This window comes from Euleptes europaea, chromosome 6, assembly GCF_029931775.1.
Source record: "Euleptes europaea isolate rEulEur1 chromosome 6, rEulEur1.hap1, whole genome shotgun sequence".
Taxonomy (NCBI): Eukaryota; Metazoa; Chordata; class Lepidosauria; order Squamata; family Sphaerodactylidae; genus Euleptes; species Euleptes europaea.
In genome coordinates, this window is record NC_079317.1 from 108,981,449 (window position 1) to 109,002,379 (window position 20,931).

Below are 20,931 nucleotides of genomic sequence, written 5' to 3' on the forward strand. Positions count from 1 at the left end.
CCCATCACAGGCTGCTCAGGAGGCAGTTCTGGGTGCCATTCCGAGGAAGCGACATGAGGCTTGAGGGGGCTGACATGAAAGACAGGGTGGATACATCTCAAGGTTTTAGGGAGAGTCAGTTCCACAGTGACGGGGTTAATTATCCGGGCAACGGGATATGGTCCCACGTACTTGGCGCTGAGCTTATGGCAAGGGCGGGTGGACCGCAGGTTCTTGGTGGAAAGGTACACTAAGTCACCAATCTGAAAGTCTTTGCTGGGTGAGCGATGCTTATCTGCCTGAGCTTTATATTTGCGTTTAGCTCTGTCCAGATTTTTCACCAGCCAGGGCCAGGTGGTGCGGAGAGTATGAGTCCAAGAGGCTACATTGGAATCTCCCTCCCCCTCGGTTACATTTGCACGAGCAATAGGACCAAAATCCTGACCATACACAGCGTATAAAGGGCTAAAACCTGTAGATTGATGTACAGCATTATTGTAAGCATATTCTGCAAAGGGCAACAGCTCAATCCAATCATCTTGATGGTAATTGACATAACAATGTAAATAACACTCCAATACAGCATTGACCCGTTCAGTTTGCCCATCTGTTTGGGGGTGATAAGCGCTAGATAAACCCTGCTCCACCCCCACTAACTTGAGAAAAGCTTTCCAAAACTTAGCCACGTAGCTACTTCCGCGGTCGCAAATTATCTTACGCGGGAAGGAGTGCAGACAGAAAACACGTGACACAAAAAGGCAGGCCAACTTGGGGGCGGAGGGGATACCCACACACGGAACCAAATGTACCTGTTTGGAAAATAAATCAGTAACAACCCACAGTACAGTTTTCCCCTCACTCAATGGGAGATTGGTCATGAAATCCATGGCAATCACTTCCCAGGGTCTGCTGGGAATCTCTAGTGGTTGTAGCAGTCCCGGGGGCTTGCCTTGGGACCGCTTGACAGTGGCACAAATAGGACAGCTGCGAATGAAGGAATCCACATCCGAACGCATGCCCACCCACCAAAACTGTCTGCGCAACAAGTGAAGGGTTTTCAGGAAACCAAAGTGCCCTGCAGTTTTAGCTCCATGGGCCAATTGCAGGACTTCTCTCCGGAGTACTTTAGGCACGTACAATTTCGAGTCTTTGTACCAACAACCACCTTGCTCAAGCAAGCCTTGGGGTAGAGTTTGAGCAGTGCGCTCGGCCAAGCACTGAGTACGAAGGGAGTCCTGGAAGGAATTGGACAGGATCACTCCCCCCCTGCAGAGGAGGGTGAATCAGGAGCCGTTGGCGATGGCGACAGAGCGGGGGGGGGGGGAACTGGTTGCTGCGGGGCGCCGGTGACAGGTGGCGCGGGTGGGTTTGGTGAGGGAGCCGGCTCATTTGGGACCGGGACAGGGGTAGAGTTTGGGACCGAGTCTGTATGGCTAGCACGGGTAGAGCCTCCCTGTGTGCCAGGGTGAACAAAGAGTCCGTAGGACGATCTATTTTTACCGGGTATTGGGGTAACCTGGAAAGAGCATCAGCAAGCACGTTTTGCTTCCCGGGCACATGATTAAGAACAAATCGGAATTGAGCAAAGAAGTCCGCCCAACGCTGCTGTTTCGCTGACAATTTATGGGTCCCCGTGAGGGCAGCTAGATTTTTGTGATCAGTCCAGACTTCAAAGGGGACCCCGGACCCCTCCAAAAATTGCCTCCACAAAGTAAGAGCATGATGGACGGCTGATGCCTCCTTCTCCCAAATGGGCCAGCTCAGTTGGGCGTGCGCAAATGTTTTTGAAAAATAAGCACAGTGAAGAAGACCCTCTGGTCCTCTTTGGAGAAGAGCCCCCCCCCATGGTTACATCGGACGCATTGACTTGCACAATAAACATTTGGTTTGGGTCAGGATGCTGTAGCACAGGTTCAGAAGTGAAAAGCTGCTTGAGGGTTACAAAAGCAGATTGACATTGATCAGTCCAATGTATTTTGGCAGTAGGCAACGTAGCAGAGACCCCTTTACCTTTAGTTTTCAGAAGATCGGTGATTGGCAACGCCACTTGAGCAAAGTTGGGAATGAAACAGCGGTAGAAATTAGCAAAGCCCAGAAACTGTTGCACTTGTTTATGGGTGGTGGGAGGAGTCCAGTCAAGTACCGATTGAACTTTAGCAGGGTCCATGCTGAGGCCTCGATGGGAGACTACGTATCCCAAGAAAGTTACTTTTTCCTGGTGGAATTCGCACTTAGACAGCTTTGCATAGAGCTGGTGATCACGTAGACGTTGCAGCACTTCCCTGACCAGAGCAACGTGCTCATCCATGGATTTAGAATAAATGAGGATGTCATCAAGATAAACCACCACGCCGCGGTATAGTAAATCATGGAGGATTTCGTTAATGAGTTGCATGAAGACCCCCGGGGCCCCTTTCAACCTGAAAGGCATCACAAGAAATTCATACATCCCGAAACAGCTAGAGAAGGCTGTGAGGGGTTCGTCCCCCTCACGAATCTGGACCCGGTAATAAGCTTCAACCAAGTCTAATTTGGTGAGAATGCGCCCCTCTTGTAATTGTCCCAAAATGTCTGAGATCAACGGTATGGGGTAGGCGTTGGTTTGGGTGACTGCGTTGAGCTTGCGGAAGTCAATGCATAAACGCATCACCCTCCTTCTTACGGACAAAGAAAGCCGGGGCTGAGTTGGGGGCGTTCGACGGCCGAATGAACCCTCGTGCAAGATTTTTATCCAAAAAGTCTCGTAACACAGTACGTTCGGAAACGCTCATGGGGTAAATCTTACTTTTAGTCAGTGTGCAGTCTTTTACTACTTCAATTGCATAGCCTGTGGTACGGTGGGGGGGCAAGGCATCGCATTCTTTCATATTAAAAACATCTTCAAAGTCTCGGTATACCTTGGGTAATGGTGTCGGCAATGGTCCTGAGGTATCGGATGTTAAGGCTGGAGCGGGTGGAGAGACAACCGCGACTTCACGTCGGTGCTGTTCGCATTTAGGATTGGTAAATGTAATTGTGTCAGCCTCCCAGTCTATATAGGGACTATGACCATTAAGCCAATTAATCCCCAAAACAACTTAGTATCGGATGGGAGCTATGGTAAAGTCGATTTGCTCCCAATGGGAACCGATAGCCATTGCCACCCCCTGTGTGCGACGGTCTACTGGCCCCCCTTTCAAATGGCTACCGTCCATTTGGACAAATTGGACGGGAGCTGGTAGGTCCTCGGACTTGACTTTTAGGGCTGCAAACGTGGCCTCATTGATTAAAGTGCGCCCACAGCCAGAGTCTATAAGTGCCTTGACATGCAATTGGGGACCTTTCTTATAGTGTTGTAACACTACGTCCACATAAACAGTGTTTTCGACTTCACTCACCATTATAGGAACCTTGGGTTTAGCAGGAGATTCTGCAGGGGTCTGTGGGGAAGCTCCAACCACAGACCGTATTCGTTTTTTGACAGATCAAGAGGGGATTCCAGGTTCAGAGCTGGGGAATTCCATTGATTATCCTCGTCGGATGAAGGAGAGCTGTCCCCCACTGGGCACTTGTAATCCGGGACCCTACGGGGTCGATTGGTGTAGGAAGGTTAGATGATTCTCCGACGTGAAGTGCAGAGGGTGTGGGTCGTCCCGGCGCTGCGCTGTGGGCAACCGCGGTGCCTCTGCGTTGAGGTCGTCCTCGAGCTCGAGGCGGTAAATTTGGACAAGTGGTTTCTGGGCGTTGAGGGCAAGCCGCTGCAAAGTGACCCATTCCCCCGCAAACGAGACAAGCCCCTCTCTGGAAACGAGATTCACGATCCAGAGGGAGCCGGGTTGGTCTCTGCGGGTTGGGAGTCGAAGATTTGGTGGGCGGATTTTGTCCACCCTTCTCCTTAGCTCTATTTCGAACTAGCGAAACAAATCGCCAGTGGCTTTCAACTTCCTCAGCCAGTAAAATCCAATCCTAAAGGGTATCGGGGTCGCCTCGCATATAAGACCAGTTCAAAATGTCTGGGTGCAATGCCTCACGAAAGTAATGGATAAGGGTAGGTTCAGGCCAGTCCACTACCTTACTCGCTAGTCGTTGGAACTCATCTGCAAACTCCCTAACTGTAGAGGAGCCTTGCCTGAGTTGTAAAAGTTCCGCTTTGGCTCTCTCTCCCATGAAGGGATCTTCGAAGCGTCGTCGCAAGGCGAACATAAAGTTGTTGAGGGAACGAATGGAGCGGGACCGTGTATCAAACTTTAGAATCATCCAGTCGGCCGCCTTGTCTGTTAACAGAGAGGCAACAAAACGGACGCGGCTATCTTCAGTTGGGAAGAATTGTCTTTGCTCCCTCATGTAACTATCCACATGGTGCAAAAAATGGGGCAAGGTTTCAACAGAGCCGTCGTAAGTAACTTTCAGTTTTGGCGGTCTCCATGGCATTGGGGGCACAGGCGGGTATCCAGGGGCTGGAATTCCCGGTAAGGCAGGTGCAACAGGCACTCCCCCGGGCGCTGCGGGGCCAGGAGCTGCTGGACCTCCGCCCGGGACTACGGGTCCCCCACCAGGTGCGACAGGACCCCCTCCAGGGGCTGCGGGGCCTCCGGCTGGAATTACAGGTCCTCCATCAGGCGCGACGGAGACCGCGCCAGGAGGAACCACAGGGGCAGCTGGTTGTTGCGGCGGCTACTGCGGTATCATGGGTGCGGGAGTAACGGGCACAGTTTGAGCCCGTTGCAACTGGTCATTGTCTGAGTACTAAGGTCAGTTGATCTTGTAAGCATGCTACCTGTTCCAAAAGATCCGTATTTGGTTACGTAGCAAAAACACTTGGTCATCCGCGCCGCCAGTTCGGCGAGACTGGCTGGTCCGTAGATTAGCGGCCCAGAGAGATTCTCCAATATATAAGTCCTCATCGTCGGAGTTGCCTGGTCTCTCGGGCAAATCCCCCGCCAACCTGCGGGACAGTTGAACGCTGTGGGACGGGACGAAAGACGGTGAGAACGGAGGTAATTCATAGCCCCCTGGCTGTCGAGGGCGCGCGCAGGTCCGCGCGCGTTCAAGGGCTAAGCGCTCCCTCTCCTCCTGCTTTGCCCGAGGTTTTGCCTCGGCTTCAGCCGTCGCCCGCATTTGTTCCTCCGCTTTCCTGCGCTCAGCCAGGGCCTGGTCGGCTGCCAATTTGGCCGTCAGTGCCGTGGTAATGAGTGGAAGGGCCTCTTGTTCCAACACATAGAGGAGCTCTGCGCGCTGATCTTGCAGGTCCAACAGCGGTTGGATCTGTACCGCCAAGGCTGCAGCATTTGCACCAAAATCAGGGGTGAGATGCTTCATGAGTTCCACCATTGAAATAGTGGCCGCAATATGGCCCTGGAAGAGGGCAGCCACCCGTGTGGCTACCGCATTCGCCTCCGTTTGGCAAAGTTCGGGGGGCGGTGCGATTGGGGTCGCCATGTCGACCGAACGGATCGGGACGCGGTCGAAACCGGTTGCTTTTCACAAGTAGTGAGTCCGGCCAACAGGCTAGTCAACAGTTGTAAATCCTCAGCTGCCAACCGAGCATCATCCACCAACCGATCGAGGGTCTGGAGGTCTTGGCAGGCGCTGGTATCCGCAATGTCAGACGTCCAGGGGACCGTTGTGGCTAGGGAACGCCACTGAGCTCGGACCAGTCCAGTCAAGCGGTTGACTTCTGCATCGGTTCGATATAGCTCAGCTATGACGTCCTGTACGAGCTCAGGGTCATCAGTTGGCGTTCCCAACGGAAGGGACCACGGATGAAAGCCTTCCAGGGCTCCTAGCAGGAACCCGCTACCCGGGGATCAGATCCACCGGGCCAGGGGCGAGACACACGGGGCTCCAGCCACGGGTAGTTCACTCGGAGAGCACTGCCCTAGCTCCTATCCGAGTGGCAGGCGAACCCTCCGGGGCTCCAGCCTGACAGGTGAAAGAGGATTGCTGTCTTAATGTGAGCACTTGGCCTAACAAGAACCACAAACCACAATAGGAGACGAAATTGTCCAAAGAAGCTGGTTTTACTGGTCATCTAGGTTAGCAGAGCACAGAGAAACTAAGACAGCAATGGAGCAAATTGGCTTGCACTTGATAATATAAAAGCATTGAAAAAAGCATTCAGCAGCACGGTACAGCTTCAAGAGATTACAGATTATGAACAGCCCAAGGGCACCGTGATTCTCATGGGTTACTGTCGGCTTCAAAGAGTTCACAAAAGCAAAACAAACCTTGAAGGCTACTTGGTGGGAAAACGAAACTAACTGAGACACAGACCTGACAGGCCCCCAGTTACAAGTTAAAGCACTCATAGACTCTGGGTGTGCCTGCTCCCTGATCAACGAAACCACCTTCAAGGCGCTCAAAGCCAAGTCAGTGCCCCTGCCTGCTCCCATCCAGTTCGCTCAGATGGATGGCAGCAACTTTAAAGGCGGTCCAGTGGATCGTCGCACCCGTGGGTTGGCAATGGGCGTCGGCCACCACTGAAAACAAATTGACTTTACCATAGCCCCTATCAGATACGACGTGGTGTTGGGAATCAACTGGCTTAAAGGGCACAGCCCTTGTATTGACTGGGGGGTTGGAACTATAAAATTCTCCGATCCTAACTGCGATCAACACCGTCTTGAGGTAGCTGTCGCACCTCCATCGGCCTCGGCTTTAATCTCAGACCCCCCCTCGTCCTCTCCTTTACCTGTCAAATATCGAGACTTTTCAGACGATTTTGGTGTACAGGAATGTGATGTACTACCCTCCCACCGCCAGACAGACTATGCTATCGAAGTGGTGGGAAATGAAAAACTGCCCAAAAGTAAGATTTACCCCAAGAGCGCTACCGAACGTACCATGTTATGTGAGTTCTTGGACAAGAATTTAGCGAGGGGCTTCATCCGGCCGTCTACCGCCCCTTCTTCGGCCTCTGCCTTCTTTGTGCGCAAAAAAACAGGTGACTTGCACTTATGCATCGACTTTCGAAAACTCAATGCAGTCACCCAATCCAATGCCTATCCTATCCCTCTGATCTCGGATCTTTTGGGACAATTAAAGGAAGGGCACATTTTTACAAAACTTGACTTGGTAGAAGCCTACTACAGAATCAGGATTCGAGAGAGCGATGTGCCTCTCACTGCCTTTTCCAGTTGCTTTGGCATGTATAAGTTCTTAGTGATGCCTTTCAGACTAAAAGTGGCCCCGGGGGTCTTCATGCAATTCATTAATGAGATCCTACATGACTTATTGTATAGGGGCGTGGTGGTTTATTTAGATGATATTCTTATTTACTCTAAAACTATGGACGAACACGTTGCCCTGGTGAGAGAGGTATTGCAACGCCTCAGAGACAATCAGCTCTATGCTAAGGTGTCTAAATGTGAATTTCACCAAAAACAGTTAACCTTCCTGGGCTATATAATTTCGCACCACGGACTTACCATGGATCCTGATAAGGTGCAGTCAGTAACCAATTGGGAACCACTCTCTACCCGTAAGCAGGTTCAGCAATTTCTTGGGTTCGCTAACTTCTACAGGGGGTTCATCCCCAACTTCGCTCAAATCGCACTTCCCATCACGGATCTCCTTAAGACTAAGGGGAAGGGCACCGCCGCCACATTACCCTCAGCCAAAATCAATTGGACCCCCCAGTGCCAAACTGCCTTTGATACTCTCAAACGACTGTTTACCTCTGAACCAGTGTTAAAGCATCCCGATCCTGATCAAATGTTTACAGTTCAGATTGACGCTTCAGACGTGGCAATGGGGGGGCACTTTTACAGCGGGGGAGGGATGGTCTTCTGCATCCATGCGCTTACTTCTCTAAGAAGTTCGCGCAGTCTCAGCTCAACTGGCCGATCTGGGAAAAGGAAGCGGCCGCCGTCCACCATGCCCTTACGGTGCGGAGACAATTTTTGAAGGGATCTAAAGTCCCTTTTGAAGTGTGGAGCGATCACAAAAACCTGGAAGCGCTCATGGGAGCCCGGAAACTGTCCGCAAAACAAGTTCGCTGGGCGGACTTCTTTGCTCAGTTCCGGTTCGTATTGAAACATGTACCGGGGAAACAAAATGTCCTGGCTGATGCTCTATCCAGACTTCCCCAATATCCAACCAAGGTTGAACGCCCCACGGAGTCCCTGTTCACTCCTGCTCAAAGGGGTTTGCTACCCACTCTAGCAGTCCAAACCCGAGCGCAAACCTGGCTCCCACCGCAACCCCCACAAGGGGGGGACACTTCAAGCCCAACCGCACCGGTCAGCCTGACCGCGCTACCTCCCTCGCCTCCTTCGCCAGCTCCGTCGGCGCCCAGTCACTCGGACAATCCAGATGTCCAACCCTCCTCAGGGACGTCCCCTCCCTCCACCACAGAGCCCACACCACCAGATGGGTTGGATCTCACAGACTCTTTTTTAGCCTCACTTCGTTCCACGTGCCAAGCCAAACTCTCTAAGCAGACCCTCCCCTCCGCTCTAACTGAACGTAGAGGCTTATGGTACAAAGACTGTATGTGCCCAAAGAGCTCCGAAAAGGAGTCCTACAGCTGGTCCATGGAGCCAAGACCGCGGGACACTTTGGATTTCTAAAAACATTGCACTTGTTACGGAGGCAGTTTTGGTGGGCGGGTATGCAGACTGACGTGGATTCCTTCATTCGCAGTTGCCCAGTCTGCGCTATGGTAAAAAGGGCCCAAGGGAAACCTCCCGGATTGCTGCAGCCGTTAGAGACCCCCACTAGACCTTGGGAGGTTATTGCTATGGATTTTATGACTGACCTCCCCCTCAGTGAGGGAAAGACTGTACTTTGGGTGATCACGCACCTGTTCTCTAAACAGGTACATCTCGTCCCTTGCGCAGGTGTCCCATCCGCCCTGAAACTGGTCAGCCTGTTTGTGTCACATGTCTTTCGTCTACATTCCTTTCCGTGCAAGGTGATCAGCGACCGCGGAAGTAACTATGTGGCTAAATTCTGGAAAGCTTTCTTAAAATTAGTGGGGGTGGAACAAGGTCTCTCAAGTGCTTTCCACCCCCAAACCGATGGCCAAACCGAACGAGTGAATGCTGTATTGGAATGCTATTTGCGCTGTTATGTTAACTATCATCAGGATGATTGGGTTGAATTGTTACCCTTTGATGAATATGCGTACAATAATGCTGTGCATCAGCCAACCGGATTTAGCCCCTTTCGGGCCGTTTATGGACAAGACTTTGGTCCCATAAGCCATACCGATGTCTCCAGGGTGGAGGGGGGTGAAAGTGTTGCTGACTGGGTGCACACGATTCAAACAACCTGGCCTTGGCTGGTACATAATCTAGAGAGAGCTAAACGTAAATACAAAGATCAAGCTGATAAACATCGCTCACCAGGCAAGGACTACGCAGTGGGAGACATGGTTTATTTGTCCACCAGGAATCTATGGTCCAACCGCCCGTGTAACAAACTCAGTGCCAAGTATGTGGGTCCCTTCCCCATTGCTCGTATCATCAACCCAGTCACTGTGGAACTTTCACTCCCAAAATCGCTCAGGAGAATCTATCCTGTCTTTCATGTCAGTTTGCTAAAGCCACACATGCCTTCCCTCGAGTGGCATCCTGAACCACTTCCTGATGTGCCGGTGATGGTTGGGGGGGAGGAGCATCTTGAGGTGGCAAAAATCTTGGACTCTCACGTCCGTCATGGGTCCCTCCACTACCTGGTCCGTTGGAAACATTTTGGTCCCGCCCACGATGAATGGGTACGTGTACGGGACGGGTCTGCACCCCGTTTGGTCCACCAGTTCCATACTGCCTACCCTGACAAGCCTGGACCGGTGGGGGGGGGGGGGCTAAAGGAGGGCAGAATGTCAGGCCTGCTTTCCACAGCTCTAAGCAGCCTGTCAGACTCTGACAGCTTTAGTTTCGATTCTACCAGGTGCCTCTCAAGGCCAACCTTGCTAACTGCTGAATTCCTGTTCCAGTGCTATCTCCCGTGGGAACGACTCCTCAGTAGAAGGGGGGCCGCCTTGACCTGTTGTGACTAATACTTTCCCTTATACCCGTGCTCCCAATTGCCATTCGTGCCAATGTACCTGTAAGCTCTGCAAACCTGTATGTTTTCCATTAAATCAGCTCTCTTTTGGACTCTGTCTCTGGATGCTGTTTGTGGGACTACCACGGGACAAGTGCTCACAGTTTAGCACAACTCTTGCAAGTGGAAGGAATGTGCCCTTCCCCCAGGAGGCAATCCTTGTGGCAGTCAGACTTCGACATTTTAGTGGCACAGGAATGACAATGCTTGAAAAGGGGAGCCTTCTTAGACTCCATTGTAGTAGAGAAGCTACAGACACGTTCTCTCTCCATGGTGGCAGAAAGAGAACTGGAGGGGAGAGGGCTCCCTCCCCCTGGGTCATGTGACCGTTGGGTGGGACTTCCGACTTCCTCCCCCGAGGGGAGGGGGAGCACTCTCATTCTCGATTTTGCTACAAGCTGACAAATCTTATCCGTGGCTGGCCTGTGCAGTCCCAATGTGGGACTGCATAGAAGCCACACAGATGAATGTGACTTCCCTTTAAATTCATCAGCACATTTTTTCTGCTTTCAAGTCACAGCTGACTTATGGCGACCCCATAGGGTTTTCAAGGCAAGAGACGGTTTGCCATTGCCTGACTCCATGTCATGACCCTGGTATTCCTTGGAGGCCTCCCATCCAAATACTAGTCAGGGTCAGGGCTGAGAGAGTATATAACCGGCCCAAGGTCACCCAGCAAGCTTCCATGGCATGAGTGGGGATCTGAACCTGGATTTCCCAGGTCCTCATTCAACACCTTAACCACATGCTGGCTCTCCCCAGCACATTACCCATTGACAAAACACAGTAGGATGGTATGGTCCCCACTGGACAACTAGCATGTTTTGTGACAAAGGCAGATGTGTAGGAACCTTTTGGACCTCTCCAGAGATGTACAGATCATTCTCCCTTGGCATGGATGATGCTTACTGGAGGTCATCCCCTTCTTGCCAGTCAACACTAACAGTAAATTATCTGCTAGCCTACAGGAAAGAATATAAATGGTAGATACAACACTTACTGTGGAGGGAGACTCTGTAACTGGAGAACCAGCAGGGAGAGAAGTCTCAGGGAGGCTTCGGTTGCTTGTACTTGTGCCTGTTTAGCCAGTGGGACCTTCCAATGAGATAAGAACATGGTGCTCATGAGCCATCCCCTTTCCATCCCATAGGCAGGCCAAATGCAGGCTGCTCAACGTGTCTCCCAAAATGCTTCACTCCATTACAAAACCATGGTTATGCCAGTGCCTCTTTCAATCCAGACCCACTCCTTTGCGCCAGCTCTCTCGCTCCCCAACTTTTGTCTCCTCAATGCCACATCTGATTCTCAAGCTCTGCCCACACTGAGGAGCAAGAATTCTGGCTGAGACCTGTCTACACTCTCCAAGCAACAATTATTTATTTTGTGGAAGTTTTATCCTGCCCTTTCTCCAAGGATACATGGTTCTTCCCTCCTCCATTTTGTCCTCAGAACAATCCTGTGAGGTAAGCCAGGATGAGAGAAAATGACTGGTTTACTAAGGTTACTCAGTACCCTTCATAGAAAGCAAGGATTTGAAGCCAGGTCTCTCCAGTCCTGGCCCAACACTCTCACCACTACACCACACAACACCCACCTTGCCTTGTAGATGACTGATCAGGTAACTCAGCACTTCTTGAGTGGCAACGTGGTAGCACAGATCCTGACTGACGTGGCAACAGGCATACAGGAGCTGGGCAGAGGGAAGGAGGACAGAGGAAGAAGGAATCATCAAAGCCTTATTTCTCTCTTCCTCAGCCAGAAGGGAAGGTTGGACTGCATAAGGCCTGTTACATCAAAGTGTAAGGAGGCCTGGCCATTTCTTCTCCAACCCACACAGAAATGAAAAGAAACAGGCAAATACGTTACCTTTAGGCTAGTCAAAGAAAAGGCTGGGTGCTCAAGACTTGCAAAGAGTTTGGGCAGCAACTGGTTACCTTCCTCTGTGAGCTTCTTGGTTATTTGCTGGGAGATCTGCAAGGAAAGCCCCACACAGATTTTCAATACTGCCAGAGTTGAAAGAATTGTAGCTGTCTAGCTGTGAGGGGGGAGGGGAGAGAAGAGGGGTCTTCTCTTATAGCAGTATCCTGAAAATCTCAACTGCATGGGCTGATCCTGGAGGTCTGTTACAGCAATACATTTGGATAATCTTTGCAGTTTCATGCACAGAGCAACTGAATTTTGAATTATGTGCTTTAAATCCATTGACACCTCAGGGGGCTCAGATCTGAAGTGTACCAAGGACATGACTGAATAGGCAAAGTTGCCTCTGATCAAATGCAGGGTGAAAAATACCAGGCAATAGCTACAAGAGGCCTCTCCTCATAGTCCCCAGTGCTACGACCAATAGTAGATATGTGCTCTCACTTGTGACCAGCACTCGCATTCCCAGCGGCCACCACTTGAGGGGGCTGAGCTGCTGGTTGCGCAGGGCTATAAGTGCCAAGAAAACTCCCACCTGCTTTTTGGCCTTATGACACGCATGCTGCCCTCCTGGGATGCCGCAGGATGCAGCCATGGCTGCTGCAAATGCCGCTGCCTGGTACTCATTCCGTTCCTGCACTAACTTTGCCTCCTTTGGCGACACTGTTGGAGGTGGAAGGAGAGTATATTTTTTAAAAGTTAGATTTAACATATGAAGCAGATGTGGAAAAGAAGTATCAATTACAGGAACATACACCACGGCAGCGAGAATGGTACAAAGTTGGCAGCTTTTTAACTCAACAAAGTTGGCAGCTGGGACTGCAGCTTCTAAGGAACCACAAAGGGAGTGGTTAAGACTCTTAGGGCTGTTTAGCTTGGAAAGAAGGTGGCTAAGGGGAGACATGATAGAGGTCTATAAAATTATGCATGGTTTGAAGAGAAAGGACAGGGAGAAGTTTTTTCTTCCTCTCCCATAATACTACAAAGCGGGGTCATCTGCTGAAGCTGGAGGGTGACAGATTCAAAACAGATAAAAGGAAGTATTTTTTCACACAACGCATAGTTAAATTGCGGAACTCCCTGCCCCAGGATGTGGTGACGGCTGCCAACTTGGAATGCTTTAAGAGGGGAGTGGACATGTTCATGAAGGGGTATTCATGGCTATTAGTTAAAATAGATACTAGTCATGCTGCATACCTGCTCTCTCTAGTATTAGAGGAGCATGCCTATTATATTAGGTGCTGTGGCACACTGGCAGGATGGTGCTGCTGCAGTTGTCTTGTTTGGGGGCTTCCTAGAGGCACCTGGTTTGGCCACTGTGTGAGCAGACTGCTGTACTTAATGGGCTTTGGTCTGATCCACCAGGGTCTTTCTTATGTAAAGAATCTCACATTCCCTAGTAGACACATCTTCTAATTTGGGAGGCTTATACCACACTGGAGCTGGTTGTCATTCCTCTTCAAGCACAGATAAAAGTGTGATATAAATGTTTTTAAGCAAATAAAAATAAAGTGACTGTATGGTGCTGTGATTCTCCCATTCTCTGTGTGACCCCTTACGGACAAGGGTCACCTAATTAAGGACTACTGGAAAAGGCAAGGAGCAGCAGAGAGACAGGACACAGCGGCTGCTAACAGCCACAAAGAAACATGGAAAAATACACATTTGAGGTTCTTGAAGGTGTGGCCATTTTGCACAACCCTAAAACATGAAGTTCCTCTACAGCATTTATTACCTTTTAGGGCTGGTTGTTCACAGCTGGCACCATGGCACAAGGCATCCAGCAGAAGCCGATGATCCTCAAACAAGCTGGTGTAGAAGGGGATGGAGACAGAAGGGCAGGCAACATCCATGCTTTCACACAAACAAGTAAAGCACTATGAGGGTAGGAGATACCATGTTAAAATGCAGATGGGGTAGGACAGGGAACAAGTGGTTTGATTAACAAAGAACCAATGAGGAGGAGTAAGGAACTGGCCTTTACCCCTGTGCTCAATTGCTCTAGGCAGCTCTGATAATCACTTTTGAAAAGAATGCTAGAGAAATAAAGGAAATGAGCAATGAAAATAATATAAGGGCTGGAAAACCAATGTTGCAGCAAGAAATTTAAAGGACTTCCATCCTCTCCCAGTTCCCCATATATATATGTGGCTCTCCAATGTCCTAGTTGTAAGGGCCATGTATCTCTGACTCCTCTCTGTCTCGTCTTCACACCAGCTTTCTTTGAACTCGTAAAAGCAGTTCACACTCTCCTACGCTTTCCTGGGTTCAGGCGCCACATCCGTCTATGCCAGGTGGCTCCTTCCCCTCCCCTGCTGCGCTCTCTGCATATACTCCCTCGGGCCAGATTCGGCCTTGACGATCTGATAACCCTAACAATCCTTCGGGGAATGTTTGATGTCTGTATGGTACCAATCTATCTGTAGTTTCCCATAACAAAGGTGTGAACCCTAGTGCCCTGTAGGAGATATATTCTGTGACTCTGATAGTAAGCTCACTTGCAACTTTAAACTCGTGTCTGCCTTGTACCATCTGAAGCCTTCAATAAATCCTTTGTTTCTGTATCTAGTCTGAGCAAGTGATTTTATGAAGTTAGCCCAGCTTGGTCGGGGACTCTCACATTAAGTTGCAAGTCATTGCCTCTTCGTTCTGCGCCTGTACCCTACCGGACAGTCATGCGAGACGACGAGGAGATACCCTCTTCACCCGAGAAACCGAAGGAGCCTGCGGCCCCGGAGCTACCTGATCCCAACCCGCCGGAGGGTGACACCACGCGAAAGGTGCCCAGCGGTGGGGGTACGAGGCCCAAGACCACCTTTAACTCCTGGTTGGATGCCCCCAAGGGATGGTCGCTCTCCCGGACCGAGGCAAAAGCACGCCGGATGGCATTCCCCAGCGCGGGACTCGAAGACGACCCCGCGCGGAAGGAAGTCCTGACGTTACTCCAGATGGACGAGGAGCAGAGGCGATGGCAGGAGGAACGCCAGGGTTTGCTGGAACGCATGGATACCATGCAAACCCTAATGTTCGAGATAGCCACCGCATTGGATGCGTTAAAGGTACAACCGAAATAACAAATCATGTAAGACTTCATTAATTAATTGCATGAACACACTCGGAGCTCCGGAAAGTCCGAACGGCATCACTAAATATTCAAACATGCCAAAACAACTGGAAAAGGCCGTCTTGGATTCGTCCCCTTCCTTTATGCGGACTCGGTGATAGGCCTCCACCAAATCCAATTTGGTGAAGATTCGGCCCTCCTTCAATTGTGCTAGAAGGTCTGGAATGAGAGGGAGGGGGTAAGCGTTAGACTGAGTGACAGCGTTCAGTCTACGGAAGTCAATACACAGTCTCAAGTCTCCTGTCTTTTTCTTGACAAAGAAAGCAGGGGCGGAGTACGGAGCATTCGAAGGGCGGATGAAGCCCCTCGCCAGGTTTGTGTCCAAATAGTCCCGCAATACCGCCTTCTCATTGGGGCTCATGGGGTAAACTTTCCCCTTGGATAACTTGCCCTCGCCTACAATCTCAATGGCGCAGTCAGTTTCCCGGTGTGGGGGTAGCTCATCACATTCCCGTACATCGAATACATCTGCAAACTGGGAGTATTCGGAGGGTAGCTGGGACGGTGTGGTTCTGGGTGTGGGGAAACCCACCAAGGCGGTCACCGGGGTGCAAAGCACTCGGTCCCTATCGTGCAAAGCACAGGGATCTTCAGGCGAGGCGGCCGCTTGGATGGTGTTACAGTATGAGCTTCACTCCCCCGTTCTGCGGAGTCTGGACGAATTCATGATAGCACTCAGAAATCGGTTCGAGGACCCGAATCTGGGGGAGCGCGCCAAAGCTACCCTGATGCAACTGCGCCAAGGGACTAAGTCGGTGGCGCAGTATGCAAGTGAGTTTCAGTCGCTCTCCAGCAGAATTTTGGATTGGAGCGAGGCCACTCGTGTACAGTGCTTCAGGGAAGGATTGAACCCGGACCTACAACACTGGGCCTTCATGCAAGGTAACCCCCCGGACGTGGAGGGTTGGGTGCGCCATGCTGCCGACATCGAGAATCGGAAACAACTGCTGACCCTGTCCAAGCAACGCACCGGCCGCGACCTCAAGCCTCGGGGAGACAGACCCGGCGGCACCAGGGACCCCCGACCTCAGGGCGGCGGCGATCCCTCGATGGCCGAACGCCGCAAACGCTTCGAAACCGGCGTCCGCCTGGTTTGCGGCGGCAAGGGACACTTCGCCTCGCAATGCCCGTCTCGCCCTGGGCGACCGACCCCTCCTCGCCCGACCGTGGTCGAAACGGAGAAAACCCCGCCGGAAGCCCAGCCTCGACGCCGAAGCGGCGCACCTAGCCGTCGGAGCGCACCCTCAGCGCTGCACGCGCGCACCCGAGGTGGGTCCCCCGCCTCGACTGGTCCAGCGGGACCCAGGATTACAAATGAAACCTTTGACTCGTCCGAGTCACGGATTACCGTTACTACGTCCCCTTCATCCAGCGAGGAAGAAGAATGGGAAGGGTCGGCAAAAAACGCCGACGGTCTGCTGTAAGAGGAGCTCATCAGCAGACCGCTCCGATAGTTGTGCAAGGAGCTCCACCGATGGTAAGCGCTCAGGAAGATAATGTATACATTAGGGTTCACCTTTCCCTGCCCAAAGGGGGCTCAGTATTAGAGTTCCCCGCGCTAGTAGACTCGGGTTGCGCCCGCACCTTGATAAGCGAAGACGCGGCCAAGAAATTGGGCGTTAGGCGCAAACGGCTCTCAGACCCTCTCCGCTTTTCTCAAATGGACGGTAGTGATTTTAAAAAAGGGCCCGTCACTCACCGCACCACCGCGGTGGTCATGGCCGTGGGGGAACATTGGGAACGACTTTACTTTACCATCGCCCCCATAGTCGCCCCCGTAGTGTTGGGAATGAGCTGGTTACAGGGGCACAACCCCTCCATTGACTGGGTCAAGCGGACTCTCACCTTCCCTGAAGATCCCTGTGCTTTGCATGATAGGGACCGAGTGCTTTGCACCCCGGCGACCGCCTTGGTGGGTTTCCCCACGCCCGGAACCACACCGTCCCAGCTACCCTCCGAATACTCCCAGTTTGCAGATGTATTCGATGTACGGGAATGTGATGAGCTACCCCCACACCGGGAAACTGACTGCGCCATTGAGATTATAGGGGAGGGCAAGTTATCCAAGGGAAAAGTTTACCCCATGAGCCCCAATGAGAAGGTGGTATTGCGGGACTATTTGGACACAAACCTGGCGAGGGGCTTCATCCGCCCTTCGAATGCTCCGTACTCCGCCCCTGCTTTCTTTGTCAAGAAAAAGACAGGAGACTTGAGACTGTGTATTGACTTCCGTAGACTGAACGCTGTCACTCAGTCTAACGCTTACCCCTTCCCTCTCATTCCAGACCTTCTAGCACAATTGAAGGAGGGCCGAATCTTCACCAAATTGGATTTGGTGGAGGCCTATCACCGAGTCCGCATAAAGGAAGGGGACGAATCCAAGACGGCCTTTTCCAGTTGTTTTGGCATGTCTGAATATTTAGTGATGCCGTTCGGACTTTCCGGAGCTCTGAGTGTGTTCATGCAATTGATTAATGAAGTCTTACATGATTTGTTATTTCGGGGGGTGGTAGTGTTTCTAGATGATATACTCATTTATTCTGAAACCATGGAGGAGCACGTCCGGTTGGTGCGCGACGTCCTCCAGTGGCTGCGGGAGCACAAGTTGTTTGCTAAGGTTTTCAAATGTGAATTCCACCAACCCTCCATTACTTTCTTGGGCTATGTCATTTCCCACCAAGGTTTAGAAATGGACCCCGAAAAGGTTCGGGCGGTAAGGGACTGGGAACCCCCCACCACTCGTAGACAGCTGCAACAGTTTCTGGGATTTGCCAATTTCTACCGCAACTTCATTCCCAACTTCGCCCAGGTGGCCCTCCCCCTTACTTCCCTCTTGCGTACCAAGGGGAAGGTACCAAACGCCGCTTTGCCTTCTGCCCGGTTGCAATGGTCCCCATCCTGCCAGCAGGCTTTCGAAACGCTGAAATTGCTCTTTTCGTCCGAACCAGTACTGGCCCACCCGGACTGCAACAAACCATTTGTGGTTCAGGTGGACGCCTCGGACGTTGCCATGGGAGGGGCTCTCCTGCAGCGGGATGAGAGCGGAGTTTTGAGGCCCTGCGCCTACTTCTCCAAAAAGTTTTCCCAGTCCGAAATCAACTGGGCGATTTTGGAGAAGGAGGCAGCGGCCGTCAAACACGCTCTCACTGTCTGGAGGCATTTTTTGGAGGGAGCGGAGTCTCCTTTTGAGGTGTGTACCGACCACAAAAATCTTGAGGCGCTCAAGGGGGCAAGAAAGCTCAACGCGAAGCAAATTCGGTGGGCTCAATTTTTTGCCAAGTTCCGTTTCACCCTCAAGCACGTACCTGGTAAAGAAAATGCCCTAGCGGACGCCCTGTCCCGACTTCCCCAGTACCGCAATGACTTTGACCGGCCCGTGGACTCCCTCTTCACCCCCGAGCAGCGAGGGGACGTTCCAGGACTGGCCGTCACCACCCGGTCCCAGACCCGCCAACCTGAAAGCCCCCTGCTGAGAGGTATCCCGGAAACCTTTCAACAACGGCTCCGGGACGCCTCTCTGAAGAAGGCTGAACAGCAGACCCTTCCCGCCGGCATGGAGCAGCGGGAGTCCTGGTGGGTGCAGGGTGGGAAACTCTACATCCCCAAACCCCTTCGCAAAGAGATCCTAGGGTTGGTCCATGGGGCGAAACTGGCGGGCCTTTTCGGGTTTGTAAAAACTCTACATTTGGTGCGGCGGCAGTTTTGGTGGCCCGGAATGAGGGCTGATGTGGAACTGTACGTTCGTAGCTGCCCTATCTGCGCCACTGCCAAAAGAAGGATGGGGAAACCTCCGGGGCTTTTGAAACCTTTGGAAACGCCTACCAGGCCGTGGGAAGTAATCGCCATGGACTTTATCACCGACCTGCCACTTAGTCGGGGTAAAACGGTCCTATGGGTGATTACGGACCTGTTTTCCAAACAGGTCCACTTCGTCCCCTGTACCGGTCTTCCCTCAGCCCAGGCGTTGGCCAAACTATTTGTAAATCACGTCCTGAGACTTCACTCGATTCCCAGGAAGGTCCTCTCCGACAGGGGGGTACAATTTGTCGCCAAATTTTGGCGAGCTTTCCTGAAGCTGATGGGGGTGGGGGAACAAGGTCTCTCCTCTGCCTACCACCCCCAGACCGACGGTCAAACCGAACGGGTAAATGCTGTAGTTGAATGTTACCTCCGTTGTTATGTCAATTACCACCAAGACGATTGGGTTGACCTGTTGCCTTTTGCCGAATATGCCTACAACAATGCCCCCCACTCCTCCACTGGGTTTAGCCCTTTTCAGGTGGTGTACGGTACGGACTTCGGTCCTTTTGGTTCCCCCACCATCACTCCTGAGCTCGAAGCGGTTCAGGAGATTCAGGATTGGGTACAGGTTGTCCGGTCCACTTGGCCCTGGCTACAGAAGAACCTCGAAAGGGCCAAACGCAAGTACAAGGACCAAGCCGATAAACACCGATCCCCGGGTTGGGAACTCAAGGTTGGGGAGCAGGTTTATCTCTCTACCAAGAACCTGCGCTCACTCCGACCCTGTAAGAAACTAAATGATCGATATGTGGGGCCTTTTCCCATTTCCCGTGTAATCAATGAGGTCACGGTAGAGTTAGAACTTCCTAAACCCCTTCGGGGCGTACACCCCGTCTTTCACATAAGCTTGCTCAAGCCGTACGTGGCCGCACCGCAATTCCATTCCCCCCCCAAGCTGGAGATTCCTACGGTGGTGGGCGGGGAAACGCATCTGGAAGTGTCCAAGGTTTTAGATTCCAAATGGAAAAAGGGAAAGTTGTTCTACCTGGTACGTTGGAAACATCTGGGCCCTGCACATGACGAATGGGTGGCAGCCCCCCATATGGCGGCCCCCCGCCTGGTTCAGGAGTTTCATTGTGCCTACCCCGATAAGCCTCACCCGCCCGACCTTGCGGGAGGGGGGCCTTAAGGGAGGCAGAATGTAAGGGCCATGTATCTCTGTATCTCTGACTCCTCTCTGTCTCGTCTTCAGCTTTCTTTGAACTCGTAAAAGCAGTTCACACTCTCCTACGCTTTCCTGGGTTCAGGCGCCACATCCGTCTATGCCAGGTGGCTCCTTCCCCTCCCCTGCTGCGCTCTCTGCATATACTCCCTCGGGCCAGATTCGGCCTTGACGATCTGATAACCCTAACAATCCTTCGGGGAATGTTTGATGTCTGTATGGTACCAATCTATCTGTAGTTTCCCATAACAAAGGTGTGAACCCTAGTGCCCTGTAGGAGATATATTCTGTGACTCTGATAGTAAGCTCACTTGCAACTTTAAACTCGTGTCTGCCTTGTACCATCTGAAGCCTTCAATAAATCCTTTGTTTCTGTATCTAGTCTGAGCAAGTGATTTTATGAAGTTAGCCCAGCTTGGTCGGGGACTCTCACATTAGTATATTATTAAAGATTAGCTCCTTAGCAACGGTTTCTAAACCAATACCTATACCATTATACCTAGCATTATTTTTCAATAAAAAGGTAAAGGTTCCCTGTGCAAGCACCGGGTCATTCCTGACCCATGGGGTGACGTCACATCCCGACATTTACTAGGCAGACTTTGTTTATGGGGTGGTTTGCCAGTGCCTTCCCCAGTCATCTTCCCTTTATCCCCAGCAAGCCGGGTACTCATTTTACCAATATTTTTCAATACTGTTCTCCAAATGTCCCTAAAGCCTTGTTTGGCTCTGACATTATTACACACTGGGGGCCCATGACAAATCACAATGAGAAGGAATACACAGAGAGGTCCCCGGCGACACTTGTTTACATATACAGAGCCAAGCAATTAAAGGTGAAGCTTAAGGAAGCAGGTAAGGAAGACATCTTAAAGCAGAACAAAGCTGGATGGATCAAAAGAAAGGAGGTGAGTAA

At 51.6% G+C, this 20,931-nt stretch overlaps 1 protein-coding gene across 1 annotated transcript in view; it reads right to left on the reverse strand.

The window, feature by feature from the left end:
- The window catches only part of STK36 (serine/threonine kinase 36), a 65,168-nt gene that overhangs the window by 21,414 nt on the left and 22,823 nt on the right, over positions 1–20,931 (reverse strand). Inside the window, 5 exon segments of the mRNA XM_056852051.1 lie at positions 11,009–11,103; positions 11,603–11,698; positions 11,875–11,979; positions 12,464–12,591; positions 13,664–13,805. Coding sequence (XP_056708029.1) covers positions 11,009–11,103; positions 11,603–11,698; positions 11,875–11,979; positions 12,464–12,591; positions 13,664–13,805 — 566 coding nt within the window.